General features: G+C 53.7%; 1 protein-coding gene across 1 annotated transcript; it reads left to right on the top strand.

Moving 5' to 3' along the window:
• Positions 1-246: 246 nt before the first annotated feature.
• IL17RA (interleukin 17 receptor A) lies at positions 247-17,294 on the top strand. The gene is made up of 13 exons (XM_008578324.1): positions 247-420; positions 3,934-4,003; positions 4,664-4,810; positions 5,822-5,934; positions 7,127-7,253; positions 9,197-9,244; positions 9,404-9,567; positions 10,251-10,334; positions 10,644-10,728; positions 11,537-11,548; positions 11,814-11,915; positions 13,631-13,669; positions 14,401-17,294. Exons 1-13 carry the CDS (start codon positions 247-249, stop codon positions 15,927-15,929), a joined length of 2,694 nt encoding a protein of 897 aa, XP_008576546.1. The 3' UTR covers positions 15,930-17,294.
• Positions 17,295-18,415: the final 1,121 nt, after the last annotated feature.

Raw genomic sequence — 18,415 nt, 5'->3', positions numbered from 1 at the left:
CTGCTCCAGAGCATTCTCAAGAGATCCCTGGCATTCCCATCTAAGGAGGAACAGTCATTTAACAAATAGTTTGTATCGTATAACTTCGTATAATGTATGCTATACGAAGTTATTACCAGAGGGGCGGGGCCTGTGGGGAAGGGGCCCGGGAGGAGGAGGAGCGGGGCGGGTCTGGAGCGGCCCCCACGCGGTCGACACGGAGGCTGGGTCCGCCCTCGGGACCGTCCCACCTGGCCGGTACCCTCGATGTCGCCGGAGCAGCCGGGCCAGCCCGGCGGCCGGATTGGAGGGCGACTGTGCTGGAGAAGGGGGCCCGCGGACCTCAGCCCCGTCCCTGGGGGACCCCGCGGCCGCGGAGCAGCGCGGGAGAGCCGGGGCGGCCTCGGGGTCCAGAGTGGAGACCTGGCAGGGCCTTTCAGGGTCACTTCTGAGGATGGGCACATGACTCTTAAGACACCGTCCTTCCCGTCCCCATCTCTCCCACTACCACCCCCGGCCCCCGTGGCGCCACAGGAAGTGACACACCCACCTGTTGGGAAGTGGCCTTGCTGTAGAGCCACGAGCATCTTAAGAAACAGCGACACTGCGCCCCTCCACAGATACACTCTCCTCGTCTCCGGTCCACGCTGTCCTCTCTGCCCTCCGCTGCCATCACTGGCCTTTGGGAATAATGCTCACTATCTGAGTCACAGGATGTAAAACAGAGGGGTGTTTATCCTTCCCTACTTTTGTGGAAGATTTCCCAAAAGAGGGTGGAATGACTATTTAGCAGGAAAAGAGTGTTTTTAATGTGAATGATGTTGGGAAATGTCCTTGTGGCTTCCACTACTGGGCAAAGCAGGGAGCCATGTGCTCAGAGGTCCTTCCTGCAGACTTTGTATAAAAGTGCTCTGACATCAAGGACTCTGTGTTCCTTTGTTGACAGCCATTTGTGAGGTGCCTGCAAAATACAAGGTACTGTGCTAGGAATGGAAACGATAAAGAAATATTACTGGGACCCTGATGTCCAGGGGAGGGGAATAAGGCTTGAAGGTAGGTCACTGTCTTGCAAGGCAGCCTGTAGCAAGTGCTCTTTGCACAAATGGTGAGTGTACAGAATTCCAGGGAAAAGAAAAATTACTTCCAGCTGGAGTATTCTTCACGGAAAAATATTTGGACAGCCCTGAGGGGTGGGGGAGCATTCCAGGTGGTAGGAAGGTCCTCGACCCTTGGGTGGGACTGGGTGAGGGGTGTGGCTAGAGTGGAGGGTCTGTGTAGCAGGAAAGTAAGAAAAGCGGCTAGAAAGGGAAACAGGGACTCCACTGTGGCCTTGGCATGACAACAAGTCCAGCAGGGTTTTGACTTGGGTTGTGTGGTCGTGAGCAGGAGCACAGCCTGGTGTTGCTGGCCAGGTGCCTGCAGTCTCCCATCCCTTCCTCACAGACTGCTCCTGTCATGGACAAACAGCTTCCCTGCTCCCTTGACTAGCCCTTTTATTTATTTATTTTAATAACACATTTTTTTATTGGAGAGGGCTTTTTTTTATTTGGCGGCTGATCAGTACCAAGTGAGCTAAACGGCCAGCCTACCTACTCCTTTTAAAAAGAAAGAATCCGCACCTCTCAAACCCCTCTCCCTCCCCTGGTGTTTCAGTAGATAAAACGTGATCCAGTGAGGAGAGGGGAGCCACGAGCCACGTGGATTCACATGCTGACTTGACCACTTAGTGTCTGCACCCTGGCTGCCTGGGCCGGGCTTTCCTCCTTCCCACGACGAAAGGGCTGGGGGAGCCTTTCAAAGTGAGCCGGCACCACTGTCCAGAATACAAATGTCTGTTGGAAGCCCGGTAGGATTTAACCCTCAGGGACTCCATCCTAAGACAGGGAGGAGGCTTCTGCAGCCTTTTCTGCCCTAGCTCAGTGCTGTGAGCCCAGGATATGGGGGCTTGGTAAATGTGCTGAATGAAAGAACAACAGAATGAGGAAATAAAGGCTGAACGGTTAGCTCTGCATGAAAAGCAGTGATAAACTGAAACCGCCATAGCACTGGTTCTGGCTGTCTGGATGTGGCAACTCAACATCCACAGAAATCAATACTGGAGGCTGGCTAGTTAGCTCAGTTGATGGGAGCACAGTGCTGATAACACCAAGGTCCAGGGTTCAATTTCTATACCACCCAGCTGCCAAAAAAAAAAAAAAGTCAATACTGGGGAAACCATAAGTAATTCCATTTCCTTGGGCAGCCTTTGGGTCGGCCCTCGCCTTGCCTGGGCTTTCTTGCGGGTTTCCCGTGACTGCCAGCCCAGAGGAAGGCCCATAAGGGAGGAGCAGCAGCTTGGAGTTGGTCAGTATAGGTTTAACACACAATGTTATAGACAGGATGTGTGTTTCATTACAAATTCTTTTTTCCTGAGCACTCGCGGTTTTGACATGTGGTGGTAGAACTGTTTGGTTTAACCCTTTTATCTTCTGGTTGCCAGAAGCTGCTTTCAGCCGTGCCACTCTTCCAGAGAATGAGAAGTTGTGTTCTGTGGCCCTGTTGGATGGTGCAGGCACTCAGCAGGCAAGGCTGGGGTCACTGCTGGCAGTAGAATCAGCAGATTTAACAGGCTCCTTGGACATTATGCTGACTTCTCACCCTGGCTGCTCCCTGTCCTTGCCAGGCTGATCTGCCTGGAGACCAGCCAACAGGAGCATGTGGCTCAGAGTCAGAAGGCCTTTCCTCTCCTCACCGCTCTGCAGCCCTGTGCCAGTCACTCGACTGTCATGAGCCACTGTCCTCATAAAAGGGATGATCCTCACCTCCTGGTCATGGGGAGAGCGAATAACACGCTAGCCATGTGAAAGCGCCGGGCAGGTGCACTGTGGCGTGGGAAGGTGCCAGGGTACTAACATTTACCTGGAACTTTGTGCCGGCCCCGTGCCGGCCTGCCTTCGGCATTCACAACCACCTGTGAGGTCGGCAGGGCTAACCTGCTTTAGAGAGGCTAGGTGATGGGCCCGAGGTCACCTGGTGAGTGCCCAGCTGAGGATCAGAGCAGGGCTGCATTTCTTTATCGGGCACTCAGTAACGTTTCGTTGAATGCACTCTTTTGTTTCTTCCTCTTACCCTTCACTGCTATTGATAAACAACAGTGCCTACGTGTTGCACCAGGTGTCCCTCCTTGTCAAGATCAGATGAGATGTGTGTACCAAGTGCTAAGCACGATGCCTGCCACAAAAGGGCAGCTCAGTAAATGTTAGCTGCTGTCATCGTCTGCATTGTCACGATCATTCTCTTCTGATTTCTGCAAGGTCCCTAACACACTGCCATTCACAAGCAGTGGTTAGTGTCATGAGGGCTTCTAAATTTGGCCCTCCAGATCTCCTCTGGGCTGGAAGGTTCACACACATTGCCAACATGGGGGCAATACAATGTAACATTTGTGCTTCAGTTTCCTCATCTATAAAAGGAGGCTGAGGATAATGCTTTATTGTAAATGCGCTGTGAGGATGAGTGAAACAATATGTATTAGTCACCCAGAACAGGGTCTAGCACTTATTCCCTTGGGAGTTTGTAGGGGCTTAGTAAGTGTTCATCCCTGATCTGCAATGGAAACTGCCACCTGCCCTCCCTCCTTCCCCACCTCTCTCAGTACAGTTACCAGATTGAGGACTGGAAACTTCAAAAGACTTAGGGGTCTTTTTACTCGGGTGCCCTGAGAGAACCCTCTCAGTGTTGTTTAAAGTCGTGAAGTTCCCAGCCCATAACAGTTACTCTAAAATGCCACTTCCGTTTACCGTCCACCGTACCCACTTCTCGTCCCGTTCCTCCTTGGTCGGGCAGAATGAGGAAAGTGCGAGAAGCGGATGCCAGGCTGCCCGCCTCCGAGGGCCCGTATGTAAGAGGGGAGGACTGTGTGAGTTTCACTTTTGAAAATGAGCCAGGGGAAAGCATCTGGAGCCTGGCGTGTGAATAAGTTCCTTCCCAGCAGTAATTACCACCTTCTTTTTTCCACAGGGGCTGAACTGCGTGGTCAAGAATAGTAAGTCTTTTTCTGCTCTCCCCGCTGCTTTGCTAATGAACTGAGAGCCTGGTGCTGGCTTCTGACAGAGGCCTGCCACTCCTCTCCAGGTTTAGGCCGGGGTGTCCTGCAGAATCCACCTGTGCTTCCTATTGGGAATATTCATTACGCAAAAGTCAGAAAACGAGAAACAATTGTCATTTGGATTTTGAAAGTATTCTCTGCTGCCCTAGTGTGTCTACAGTACACTTTGATTTGCCACAGCTTGTGTAAAGTGAAAGGAACCTGTTGACTTGGTTTTGTTTTAATTCAAGAAGAAGGCACGTATTTGAAGTGTCTGTGCTAATTAGGGACCCCGACATATAAAAATAAGGTGACCTTAACTACTGCCGCATCCCTCCCGGGCCCCCACTTCCAACCACTGCTTCATCAGTACAAACCAAGTTGTGTTCTTTATCTTCTCTCCTAAAATGCCCTTTAGACATCAGAGCTTTGCACTGAGCCCGGATGAGCATTAGAAAAGAGGGGAAAGGGCAGTGTAGCTAAGGACCAGTCACAGGTGACAAGCGGAAAGGTCACAGACACCTGAACTGTGTACCGTCTTGCTCTCTGGACCCACTGCGGGGGCTTCTCAGGGCCTGGGCTGCAAGGCTGTGATTGCTGCTTTTCCCTGGCTGCCAGGTACCTGCCTGGATGACAGCTGGATTCACCCTCAAAACCTGACCCCCTCATCCCCAAAAGACGTCCAGATCCGTCTGCACTTTGCCCACACCCAGCATGGAGACCTGTTCCCTGTGATTCATATCGAATGGACACTGCAGACAGATGGTGAGTGGGCACGTCAGTGGGGTCCTTGAGGATTCCACCCACCTCCAAGTGAATCCACAGACTAGAATGTCCACTTTCCATCCAGACTCGGAATTGGGCTCCCAGTCCTGTGCTCAGATGTGAGAGCCCAAATTTAGTGCTGGAGGGATCCGTCATTTCATACAGTTAATACTTCTCCAGCATTTAAGATATCAACCCACATGATATCTTCTCATCACGCCTTTCTTCGTGAAAGGCCTTCTTTTAGTCTAAAATTTTTATTACCCTGGGGGAAAAAAAAGGAAAGTGGTTAATTTGATGACTGCAGTACCAAATATTTACTAGGAAAATGGTAACACATTTGCCAGCCTGCTTTTTCTCTTAATTTAGGGACAGCACTTTTTTTTTTTTTCTTTTTTGTCTTTTTTTTACTGACCGGTAACGGGATCGCAACCCTCGGTGTTGCGCCCGTACCGGGGACCAGCAACGGGATTGCAACCCTCGGTGTTGCACCCGCACCGCGCTCAGCCAGTGAGCGGGAACCGGTCTCCACATGGGATCCGAACCCTCGGTGGGAGCGCCGCCGCGCTCCCAAGCGGCGCACTCTCCAGTGCGCCACCGGGCCGGCCCAGGGACAGCACTTTTAAAAACATCCCCAAACCTCTTCAGGGATAGAGGGTTTGCATTACAGAATTGGGAAGACTGAGGCTAACGAGAGCCAGTCTCGGATTTGTGAGCGGGGCAAGTTGGGGGCAGTCTCAGCCTGCCTGCTCGCTGCTGGCTGCTGCAGCCTCTGCAAGGACATTGGATGCCACAGACTTGCACTGTCTTTGCTTCTAGCCCAGTGTGAAGTCCAGTTGGGAAGTGACTGCCAGCAGGGTTCCAGGCTAGCTGAGGCCCAGGGGTGAGCTAAGAGGAATGGGAAGTGGGGAGTCAGGCCAGCCGGCCAGGGTTTCTTTCAGGAGCCCGAGCTCCACAGATGGGGAAGCGACACATCCGCTGTTCGTGCCCTCTCCTCCCTCTGACCCTCAGCCAGCATCCTGTACCTTGAGGGCGCAGAGTTGTCTGTCCTGCAGATGAACACCAATGAGCGCTTGTGTGTCAAGTTTGAGTTCCTGTCCAAACTGAAGCATCACCGCAGGCGGGTAAGGACACAGCACCCGAGGGGATCGTGCTCCTCTCATGACACCAGTACAGACTTGCTGTCCCCAAACTCGGGCCCTCATGTAGGGGGTGACGCCCCGAAGGTGCTGAGAGTCTGAGGAACTTACAGTGGCCACCTGGGGGGTGGGGGTGTCTTTCCCACGATACTGAGGAGCAGAGTGTGCTCCTGAAAACTCCCTGACAAGCCACCTCTGCTTTCTCGTCCCACTTTACCTCGCTAGTCATTCTTAAAGGAAGTTTCACTGAAGACAGCTTCTTGGGCCTGCCTCAGGGAGGAAGAACTGCCCAGACCAAAGAGCTGCCGTGGGCGGCGCGCAGGCGGTGGGCTCCGTGAAGTGCTGATTGTTGTTTAGCTTGTTTAAAGTGGTGGTTCTCAAAGTGCAGTCCCCTGGGAACCAGTTGGAAATGCACATTCTGGGCCCACCCAGACGTCCTGAACCAGAAATCCCGAGGGTGGGGCCCAGTTTATCTGCCCTCCAGGTGACTCTGATGCTGTGGTTTGAAAAGTACTGGTTTAAATCTGCAAATGGCCACTTTAGAACAAGTTAGATCTACCACAAATAGCAAAGACTTAGAAGCAAAGGACCCCAGCCCCCGGCCCAGGGTAACTGGAATGTAAGTGGGAGTCAACCATAACGTGTACCATCCAGAAGACAGCTCAGCGCACACTCTGTCATCTCTGTGACGGGTGCCCGCAGGCCCAGGGAAAGTGGGCTGTCCAGCTCTCCCCCTGCATTTTCTGCTCCAGAGCATTCTCAAGAGATCCCTGGCATTCCCATCTAAGGAGGAACAGTCATTTAACAAATAGTTTGTAACTGCCTCTTGTGTGCCAGGTCTCCCAATAGCCCCAAGTCCTCTGGTGCGGCCACCTTACACCTGTTGTTCTGGAAGCTGAGAGGGCACAGGGTGGAGGGCTACTTCCACTCTCCCAGATTCTTTTGCATGTGACACTGCTATTTACTGAGGAAGCCAGATCAAGGTTTTTTTAAATAGGCAGAAGAGACCAGAGGAAATAAAAAATGAACATACTGGTGCCTGTGATTTTGGATTTTATCTGTTGATTTACCTTTATTTTTGACTGGTTTGGGGAGTGGGTGGGGTGGGGCTGGCTGGGTTGGTGGAGGAGAGGGTTGTGTGTAACCTTTCCTACCTTCCCTTCCTCCTTCTCCTCAGTGGCGTTTCAGCTTCAGCCACTTCGTGGTGGAGCCCGGCCAGGAGTATGAGGTGACCGTTCACCACCTGCCCAAGCCCATCCCTGATGGGGACCCAAACCACCAGTCCAGGAGCTTCCCCGTGCCTGGTAAGAGTGTCCTCCAAGCCACTCCTTTCCCCACTCAGCTTAGAAGAAACCAGCAGGTGGCTCAGACGTCAGCTAGACGTCTGCTCTGCTAGAAGATGCCGTACCTGGTACCCACAGGACAGACGGATGCCAGGGACCAGGAGCTCTTTGGTGCGCAGCTGCAGCCTCTGCTCCCTGAAGCAGAGTCTATTGGCTGTCAGCACAACAGTGGACTGGCCCAAGACCCCAGGAGCTTTTTAGACCCCAGAGTCCCTCCCTCTGTCTAGAGAAGCTCGCTTCCGCCTGGCAGATATCAGGAAGTCGAGCCCCTGCCCTCAGTCTGGTCCCAGCCCCCATCACTTGCTCTTCTCTCTCTGCCCCACATCCCACCTGCACTTATTGACCACCCGTCCCATGTATGACACTCTCTCCTAATCCCCCACTAATCCATTCTGCCTGGGTCACCGCCAGGCATATCTTCTCGTTCACAGCCAGCGAGATCTGGAGCCCCAGGCACTGAGCACAAGGTCTGGGTCCACTACCCATCTGTGTAATCTCCATGTCTTAGTCCATTTTCTGTTGCTCATAAGGAATACCTGAAATTTATAAGAAAGTGGAATTTATTTATAAGAAAATTAAATTTATTTCTTATCGTTTGGGAATCTGGGAAGTCCAAGGTCCAGGGGCTGCATCAGGTGAGGGCCTTCTGGGTGGGAATGCTCTACAGGGTCCCGTGGCACCACAGGGTGTCACATGGCAAGGATGGCAGGAAATCTTTCATGCGCTCCTCTCATAGAGCCACCAGTCCACACCATGATAACCCATTAAACCATCCACCCATCATCCACGAGTGGCTTAATCCATTCACAAGGGCATGGTCCACATGATCCAACCACCTCTTAAAGGCCCCACCTTTCAACACTGCCATAGTCTGATTTCCCACCCTCTTAACACTGTTACAGTGGTGGCTAAGCGTCAGTGAGTTTGGGGGGACCTTCACTCCACAGCGCTCCAGAACCTCACAAATAGCCTTGTGTGTAGTCGGCGATCAGGAGGTGCTTCCTTAAGGGTAGTGGTGACCTTCATCCCTGGAATGCCCCACACACGTGTGCGCACACACGCTGTCTGCTTGCCCTGCTTTACTTTTCTGCCTGGGACTCGTCTCTCCCTGACATGATGCCGTATGCAGTTTGTGGCTTTTATTGGTCTCTTCTATGGAAAGTAATCTCCGGAGGGCAGGGACTTGGCCTGTTCACCACCGTGTCTCCGGTGCCTGGAACAGTTCCTGGCACATGTTAGGTGTTCAGTGTCTGTTGAATGAGTAAATATTCCCAGTTCCGTCCCCTACTCGTAAAGTAGACTGACTTCATCCCTGTCACTCCACGGTGCTTCATATCTATCATGTGCCTTCTTAAACCAAAGTGAAAACATAGCAGTTAAGGAAATTGGAGAAGGGGAGTCAAGGAAGTGACCGTGGACAGTGGTCTGTAAGGTGGGCTGTGGACCAGCAGCATCCACAGTTTGTCTGGGAACTTGTAAGGAGTACAAATGCTCAGCACCCACCCAGACCTGCGACTCAGAAGCTGCTAACGACAGTGCACATGAAAGTTTGGGAACTGCTGTAGAGGATTGAAGTACTTCGTAGCCTGTAATGGCAGAGGCAGCTCTGAGACAGGAGGCTGCAGGTGGGGAGTGGACCAACACTCTGTCAACTGAGCAAGCTCAGGAGGAATGCACTTGAGCCGGGAGGGTTCCCTGAGAGGCAGGTGGACCATCAGGTCAGCCCCCAGTCCTGCGGGACCTGTGGCGGTGGCCGCACGGGCCCATCCTGGGCTTGCGTGGAATGGGCCATCTTGGAATAGGCTCCCAGAAGGAAAAAGATGGTTGTCCCTGGTGTCACGGGTCTGGAAGAACAAACTTCCTAAGGAGAGGCTTACTGATTTTTCTTTTTTCTTGGTTGGCAGACTGTGACGACTCCAGCATGAAGATAACTACACCGTGTGTGAGCTCAGGTGAGTATGACTGGCCAGGGAGAACTTTACTTGGGTGCACATGTGCACACAGAGCAGACACAGAGCACACACATGAACATGCACACACTGTACACAAAACACATGCAACATGTATGTGCACACCCCTCCTCACCCCAACTGCATCTGTGGCCTTGGCAGGCAGCCTATGGGACCCCAACATCACCGTGGAGACCATGGAGGCCCACCGGCTGCGGGTGAGCTTCACCCTATGGAATGAATCTGCCTATTACCGGGTCCTACTGCGCAGTTTTCCACACACAGGGAACCACAGTTGCTTTGATCACACGGAGACTGTACCTGCGGTGAGTGTCAGCCATCTGACCCTCTAACATAGCTCAAAGCCACCTCAGCCTGGAGTCTCGCTGCTGGTCATGACTGCACTGTGTTGCCAGAAGCTCGGGGCTGGTGCCATTTTTGGTCAGTAGCGGTCACGGCCACTGCGCGTTTGTCTTCCCTGCTACCATATGCCTAACTCTGTAGTAAGAAGTGCAGCTGACTTTGCCTGCCCACCCCGGTCCTTTTTGTTTCCCGCCTCATTTCCCCTGTTCTCTTTTTGTTTTGCTGTATTTATTCCACTTTATTCTAAAAAGGATTCGAGGATTAAATAAAAAGTGTGGGAATTAATTAAGACAAAGGGGAAATAACGATAAGGAAATGAGATGAAACTGCAGGTTAGTGCAGAAAGAGTGTGCCTTGTGCGTCTCCATAGCTGCTGGCTGTGAACACGGGTGTGTCTCCCAGCCCCCAGCCGCCAGAGCAGAGAGGGAAATGCTCGTCACCAGAGTGCTTGTGAGCTAGCAGCAAACCAGCAGCCCTACAGTGGTGTAGATTTTTCTGACACAGCAGCCTGAAGAGCATTTCTCCCCCCGGGCCCTCCTGTGGGGTACGCTGGCAGGGAGGGGCACCGCTCTCAGCAGCCACCCTGTGGCACACCTGCCGCACGTTCTTGCCCATCTGGCCTCACCAGCCTCTCCTGCCTCTCCAGCCCAGGCAGGAGGATTTCCACCAGCGATCCAATGTCACGTTCACTCTACATGACTTTAACTGGTGCCGCTGCCACCAAGTAGAGGTGGGTGAGTGTGGTGTAGACAGGTAGGGGATCATGTACAGGGGGGTGAGGGCTTGCCACTGTCCGGGAGTCCCTGCCTGCAAGGCACAGCTCTCTTTCTCCTGCCGCCTTCTCCCAGCCTCACCTGGGCAGGGGGCCTTTGACTCCTCTGGCTGATAGGAGATCTGACCTAACAGCCACGTGGAGATTCTGGAGGAGCCAGCCAGGGTCCCTTACTGACAGATTGCCCCCGCTGGCAAGAAGGCGTGGGGGGGGGCGCACCTCCCGGCTCCGGGGCCCTTTCTTCCCGCTCCTTCTCTGCTCTCACAGGTCCAGCCCTTTTTCAGCAGCTGTCTCAACGACTGCCTCAGACACTCCATGACCATCTGCTGCCCAGTAACTGAAGATACTCCAGGTAGGAGGGATGTGGCTGTCCCAAGCCATACTTGGGACAAGAGGATGAAAAGCAACAGCTTGAGCTGAATCTGGACCCAGCTGTAGGAGTTGGGGGAGGGTTTAATATAACTGGGAGTGCCCAGGCCTGAGACGCGAGTTGGGGCTTACGTCACACTCTCCTGGGTCAGGGACTCCTGACTGCCTTTCACTGGCTCTGTGGCCTTGGGCAGAGTATTTAACCTTTCTGATCCTCAACTTCCCTGACCGGGAAATGGAATATTTATTTTAGTTACAGTTATATGCCGTGTGCTGAACGAAGTGCTTTAACATGCCATCTATTTTTAATCCTCACAAATTTGGAGTCACAATACCGTGAAGTTGAGACTCCCCCACCACCCCAGATTCATAGAGGAGGAAACTGAGGCACAGAGATGTTAAATAACTTGTCCAAAATCACACACCAAGGACATAGCAGAGCCCGGATTCCCACCCGAGCCTGTGGGACTCAGCAGCCCGCTGCCTCCCCCTGCGCTGCCCCGACTTCTCATTCAGAAGCGTGTGTCCCCTAACTAACATGAGGCTGCAGCCATGTGCTGATCAGAAAGCAGCAGACGTGGCACTAGGCTGCAAGGGACCCCCAGCCTGCCGAAGGGGAGGTGAGGCATCTCAGGTGTCTCATGTAGGTGGTTCATTCAGTTTAACCCATATCTAAAGTGCTTGGTCAGGGCCAAGTTCGTAACCCTCTAAACAGATGTGGGGGAGGTTTTAGTGATTACTGCCAATAATTAAGAACACTGTTTTCCATTTTCCCTTTATTCTCATTGCAGGCTCGGTTGCAGGTAAGCTCAGACTTCCTTCCCTCAGACCTGCAGGAGCCCTTGGGGGATATTGCCAGGGGCCACAGGAGAAGTCCCTGGCTGACCCTTGTGCAGCCAGGCAGACAAGGCTGAACCGAGGTCAGCCCGTGGGTGGGTGAGACCATCAGCATGTCTGGTATGGGCCAGAGAGGACAGAGCCCAGGGCCTGGGCGCAGGCGGGGGCCTTGGCTGGCGGGGCAGGGCTGGCCAGGCAGGCTCCTCGCTCACACTGTTCTGCCCGCCACAGACTTCATTCCCCTGTGGGTGTACATCTTCCTCACGGCCGTCTCCGTCCTGCTGGTTGGCTCCGTCATCCTGCTGGTCCTCTGCATGACTTGGAGGCTCTCCGGTAAGGGGCAGAGGCTCCAGGGGCTGGTCCTCAGGCTTTCCCTCTGCTCCGTTCATTCTGCCTACGTGCCCGCTTCAGTCCCAGCCCTTCAGTCTCAGACCGAGCTGTCTCTCTTCTGCCGCCCCTTGCGCTCAGTTGTCGGGAACCTAGAAGCTGCTCTGGGCTGACCGGGGCTCAGTTCCCAGCTCCACTGCTTACTACCTGGGCAAATTACCTATTTCTCTGAGCTGTAGCTTCCTCTTTTGTAAAATGGAAATTATAATGATTCTCACATCATAAAGCTATTGTAGGGATTATGTGAAATAATGCCCAGAAATTCTTAGCACAGAACCTGGCACGTGATATTTGCTCAATATCTGTTAGCCACAATTAGATTTATTGTTATTAAAATTAACATTATTAAAATCAACAGATTGGAAGGAGCTAGAGTGGCGTTTCCCTGAGTCAGGAATGCTCCACCCGGCGGGTGGAACACCTAGACAACCCCACCCCACAGCCCACAGACTTGTCCACGTGAGGCCAGGAGAGCAGCGAAGGGGAGCTGCGAGCGGGGTGGTAAAGCCTCGCTCTGGGCTGTAGTGAGCAGGAAACGCGATAGCCAAGGACGGCGCTTGCTGGTGGGTGTCGGAAGATACCGGCTCCTCCTTCCTCCTGCAGCCTCTGCTGGCCGAGTTAGCAGCAGGGGAACATGGGTCAGGTTAGGGGCTCAGCCACTGCCTGCCCCTCCAGACCCTAGGCTGTTTCTTCAGTCATCTGTTTCACACTCCCTGGGGCTTGTCAGGACTGAGACGACCTCATCGTGGGGAGGGTCGTTGCATCTCGGCTAGTGCTTTACCGAGTGTGGAGCTCGGAGGGCGTCGGGGCTGCGCTTCGTTTCTGCTGCTGCTCTTCTCAGCGTGTCCCGAAGGGCCCTCCCCGCGGGTGAAGGAAAGCAGAAACCGCGCTCGTTATTGGACTGTCTTTTGACGGTTCTTGGGAAAAGGCCCAAAGAGAGAGGATTCAAACCGAGGTTCTAAGTCCCGTGCTTGGTCACCCGTGGATTCATTCATCCCGACTGTCACTGAGGAGTTAACTTTTTCATCACATCTTCGAGGAGAACAGTTACTTAAGTGTGTTGGTTCCCCTTCCTCACCTCAAAAACACCAGGAGGAAATGTCGTAAGTGGGTCACGGAGGCTGCTTCTGGAAAGAAGTGTAAGATTTGTTCCTCCTGCAAGGACACTTCTGGGGACGAGTTTCCCTCGAGTGGAGTCTGTTCAGGGTGGCCGAATTGCAGGGAGGCAGGGGAACCAGGGCCGTAATGAGGGGCCAGGGTGGAACCCCAGCTCCATTTTGGGGGTGTCAGCTGGGACAGTGCTACAAAGTAATACTTGTGGCCCCAGCTGATGGAGTGTGAGCGATGTGTCAGGCACTTCACACGCGTGGTCTCATTGAACGCTTCGCACAGGCGCATTTCACACAGAAAGAAACTGAGTTTCAGAGCTGCTAGTAACTCCCAGGTCGTGTAGCTCATAGTGGCAGACCCAGGGCTCACACCTGCACAACCCCCAGCACAGTCTCCCTGGAAAGACGCAGAGCGCCTCGTAACCGCTGGCCGGGGCTGCTGCTCCTCGTTGGCCCTTTGTTGGGGGTGGGCAGCGCTCCTGAGACGCCCTCCGGACAGGTCCCTACTTCACTTTCAGAAGAGCTACTCTGATGTTTTTCTTTTCCTTTCAGGTTCTCGGCGTGAGAAATGTAATGACACCAGATATGCCGGTAAGTATTTCCTGATGAGTGTGGCTGGTTGCCTGTCTGTGTTTCTAAAGAGCACGGTGAAGGGGTCCCTTGGGTCCCTTCTGCGGTCTGACTCCCAAGTCCCTTCAGGAGACCCCCCCTTTAGGACCCACGTTCCAGCACCCCACACAGAAGGCCCCCAGGACACCCCACATGGCCTGGGGTGCCACTTGTTCAGCCCCTCAGACAAGGAGAAGGGCGTAAGTGTGCCTTCCCGCTCCACGTTTCATGAGAGGTCCTCCCTAGAGCAGATGTTTCTGTTCCCCAGGCAGGCCTTTGTGCCTTTTTTTCTTTTTTTAATTAAAATGATTAAAGTATAGGCTAAAGGCCATATAGAATATGAGACAGAGATTCTCTTTTCCTGCAGGGCACCAGACAGATTTTTTCAGGCAGCCAAAACAAGGCAAAACGGCAACACCTGGCCCATTCCAAAAGGCCTCCGTTGCCGTTTTTTTTTTGTCCTTTTGTCCTTTTTGAGACTGGCCGCACCGTGCTCAGCCAGTGAGCGCTGTGAGCGCACGGGTCATCCCTATATAGGATCCGAACCCGCGGCGGGAGCACTGCTGCGCTCCCAGCGCCACACTCTCCCGAGTGCGCCACAGGCTCGGCCCCCTCCGTTGCACTTCTTAGGCCGGGGAGCCGAGTCTGCGTGGGGCCTGGGCCCCCCCTAGAGGATTAACTCGTGTGGTCTTGGCTTCCCCTGCTTCTCTTAGACAGCCTGCCCATGGCCGACCTGACACCCCCACCCCTGAAGCCGAGGAAGGTCTGGATCGTGTACTCAGCCGACCACCCCCTGTACGTTGATGTGGTCCTGAAGTTCGCCCAGTTCCTGCTCACCACCTGTGGCACTGAAGTAGCCCTTGACCTACTTGAAGAACAGGTCATCTCAGAGGTGGGGGTCATGACCTGGGTGAGCCGCCAGAAGCAGGAGATGGTAGAGAGCAACTCCAAAATCATCATCCTGTGTTCTCGAGGCACCCGGGCCAAGTGGCAGGCCATCCTGGGCTGGGAGGAGCCCGCCATCCAGCTGCGCTGTGACCGCTGGAAGCCCGCCGGGGACCTCTTCACAGCGGCCATGAACATGATCCTGCCTGACTTCAAGAAACCAGCCTGCTTTGGCACGTACATCGTCTGCTATTTCAGCGGCATCAGCAGTGAGAGTGACGTTCCTGACCTCTTCAACATCACTTCCAGGTACCCTCTCATGGACAAATTTGAGGAGGTTTACTTCCGGATCCAGGACCTGGAGATGTTTGAACCTGGCCGGATGCACCGCATTGGGGACCTCACGGGTGAAAAGTACCTGCAGAGCCCCTGTGGCTGGCAACTCAAGGAGGCCATAGAAAGGTTCCAGGAGTGGCAGGCCCAGTGCCCTGATTGGTTTGAGCGTGAGAACCTTTGCTCAGCAGACGACCAGGACCTCCCGTCCCTGGATGAAGAGGTGTTTGAAGAGCCCCTGTTGACACCCAGAAGAGGGATCATCAAGCAGAAGCCCCTGATACGGGAACCTGCCTTGGAGGGCTGTCTGGTGGTGGATCCGCTCATCAAAGAGGAAGGAAGAGGAACATCAAAGCTGGAACCTCAGCTGCAGCCCCAGGGGGAGCTGGCAGCCCCAGCCCTCCAGACCGTGGTGCTCCCTGTGGAGGAGGCTTCTCCAGCCCATGCAGTGGAACCCATCCCACCCACTGCTGGGAGCAGCACAGCCAGCCGGCTGGCTATGGCAGAGGAAGGTGAGGCCTGCCCGCTGCTGGGGGGCTGTGGCCCCCAGCGGAACAGTGTCCTCTTCCTCCCTGTGCATTCGGACGACTCGCCTCTCTGCAGCACCCCTATGGCGTCGCCTGAACACCTTCCTAGTGACGTGAGGGAGCAGCTCGAAGGCTTGATGTTCTCCCTCTTCCAGCAGAGTCTGAGCTGCCAGGTGCAGGAGGGGTGGGAGAAGCCCGAGGTGGTCCTCAAAGACCTGCACACGTCCTACGAGGAGGAGCAGCGGCAGTCTGTGCAGTCTGACCAGGGCTATATCTCCAGGAGCTCCCCGCAGCCTCCCGACGGGTTTGCAGAAATGGAGGAGGAGGAAGAAGAGGAGCAGGGCCTGGGGCAGTCAGCCAAGCACCTCTCTCCTGAGGACCTGCAGAGCCTGAGGACCCTCCAGCGACAGCTTTTCTTCCAGGAGCTTCAGAAGAGCTCTGGCTGGGACGGTGTGGAGTCAGAGAGGCTGGTTGCAGAAGGGCAGGCCTCCTCTTAGGGGCCTCCCCAACCCTGACATTGGAGAAGGGTGTGTGTGCACATGGGCATGCGTGTCTGTATGTGCAGGCGTGTGTCTGTGCGTGTGCTCGTGTGGAGTGTACCCTGTAAAGTGCAGACGTCCTGATTCTGATCTCTAGGCATCCCCCTTAGCTTTTCTCTATGTGGACATCCGGTCATCTTCCATCCCCACAAGAATTCACAGCCCATTCCCTGAAGCTAATGGCAGAGTGTCCTTGAGCCTCCATCATTCATTCATTCACTCATTCATTCAGCATTTATTTTGTCCATACTACGTGCCAGGCACTTGGGATACCAAGATAAATTGCATATGGCATGGCCCCAGCCACCAAGGAGCTCAGCATATGATATGAGGACGACACATTAACAAGCGGAGGATGGTCATGCAAAGGATGACGGTTGAGCAGAGTCCTGCCCAGGGCTCTGGAAATACACAGAAAAGGCCCCGAGCCCGGGCAAGATCCTGGGAGGAGGCAACGTCTGCGCTGCAGGAGAAGCTAACTTCCTGGGCCAAGGGATTGCGGTTGGGAAGGCGCAGTCCTGGGGAGGGGAGTGGCACATGCGGTCAGTGCTGGCAGGCAAGTGGGAGTCTTGAGTTGAAGGACAGAGGCCATGCAAGAGAGCCATGGGTGGGGAGGTGGCCAGCGCTCAGGCTGGGGAACGCCTGTGGGCCAGCCTGGGAGTTGGGCTATCAGCCAGCAGGCCTGGGACTTCTTTCATATGATGAGCTGTCACCATACAGGGGAGGAAGCCAAGGGTCAGACATACCTAGAGTCACCTTGGATCAATTTTAGAGACAGAATAGAAATGTGTTATGTGAAACCTGCCGGCATTCCACAGAGAGAAGGGTCTGAAGTCTGAAGCTCACATTCCAGCATCCCATCAACAGGAGAGCTACAGCAGGGGGTTCCACAGGAGCTGCCACCCCCCAAGCTCAGGCAGCACTCTGGGGTCTGACAACAAATGCAGTGAGCCATGAGGTATGGAGGGCACCCCCGGTGGGGGGACTGCAGTGGGGAGCTGGGCAGCCCCTTCGTAGGGGTGGAGAGCATGCCACTGTGTGGTTAAAGGTCTGAGGACAGCATTTGAGGAGAGACGCTGGCCCAGTGCTTGAAGAGATTACTCCTGAATTGCCTTCCTGGGGTGGACCGGAAGCTCTGTCCCGCGGGGTTCTGAGGAACCCACTGGGACACCTTCTGACCCAAGGATAGAGCGTCTGCCATTGCCCATGCCTGAATCCTGGACTCCACTCCCAGCGTGAGTGAGGAATGTGACAGGCGTATGCGTGCGTATTCACGTGCATGAGAGAGACTCAATAAAAGAATGGATACATTTGTTAACCCTGGTAAGAATTTCTAGTGACTATTTTGAGCCATGTATTACTAGAGTTCTTTCTTGCAGTGAGATTTGGCCCATAGCAGCAGAACCACCACGCTCAAAGTCCCAGACAGTGCATGGCCCATACTCAGCCCGATGGCAGCAAAGGACCAGGTGAGGGAGGAAAGGAACTGAGCCCTCCCAGCCACTAGCCCCTCTCAGGCTCCATCTCTCTCCAATAATCCCAGAGATGAGCATCACTGGGTCCACATGCCTACTGAGCTTGTGTGACATTTCCCCAGCTCCTGATAAACACTTACTGAATGTCCAGTGCAGAATCCCATGGTGGACTCAAGCCCACCGCAGAGCTAGTGCCCTGCAGCACACGGCCCGTGTGATCTCGGAGCTCGAGCCGGAACTCTAGCTCTGCCGGCCTTCGAGGCCATACTGACAAACACCCTAGATTGGCCCTGTCTGCTATGCCCCTTTATCTCCAGGGCAGCTGCTTACTTTTCCTAACAGCTTCACTGAGATACAATTCACAACTGACCCAGGACAATTAAGTGACTTTTAGTATATCCATAGACTTCAGCTACCATCAGCACAATCAATTTTAAAGCATTTTGTTACCCCAAAAGAAGCTCAGCACCCCTTAATCATTACCCCGTAGCATCTCCATCCCTAGGCACCCCCTAGTCTACTTTCTGTCTCTACAGATCTGCCTGTTCTGGATGTGTCATGTAAATGGAATCATAAAATTCTCCAGGGCTTCCTGACCACTTCTTTAATGTCATTCCCTGTTCCTCCTCACATTCCCTCCCTATATTAGTCCATTTCTGTTGCTCATAACAAAATACACAGAACTGGGTATTTTATAAAGAAAACGAAATTCGTTGCTTGTGGTTTCAGAGGCTGGGAAATCCAAAGTCCAGGGAACACCTCTGGTGAGGGTCTTCTTTGGTGCTACCTTTACAGCAACACAGGGGTCTCACATGGCAGAAAATGGCAGAGCAGAGAAAGAGAGAGCAAGCTCCTCTTGCTATCTCATTTTAAAGCCATCAGAACCATGCCCATTACTCCACAAATGGATCGATCCATTCACAAGGGCAATCTTCACAATCTAATCACCTCTTCAAAGTTCCACCTTTC

This window comes from Galeopterus variegatus, unplaced genomic scaffold, assembly GCF_000696425.1.
Source record: "Galeopterus variegatus unplaced genomic scaffold, G_variegatus-3.0.2 Scaffold73, whole genome shotgun sequence".
NCBI lineage: Eukaryota > Metazoa > Chordata > Mammalia > Dermoptera > Cynocephalidae > Galeopterus > Galeopterus variegatus.
This window is presented reverse-complemented; position numbering and strand designations above follow the sequence as displayed.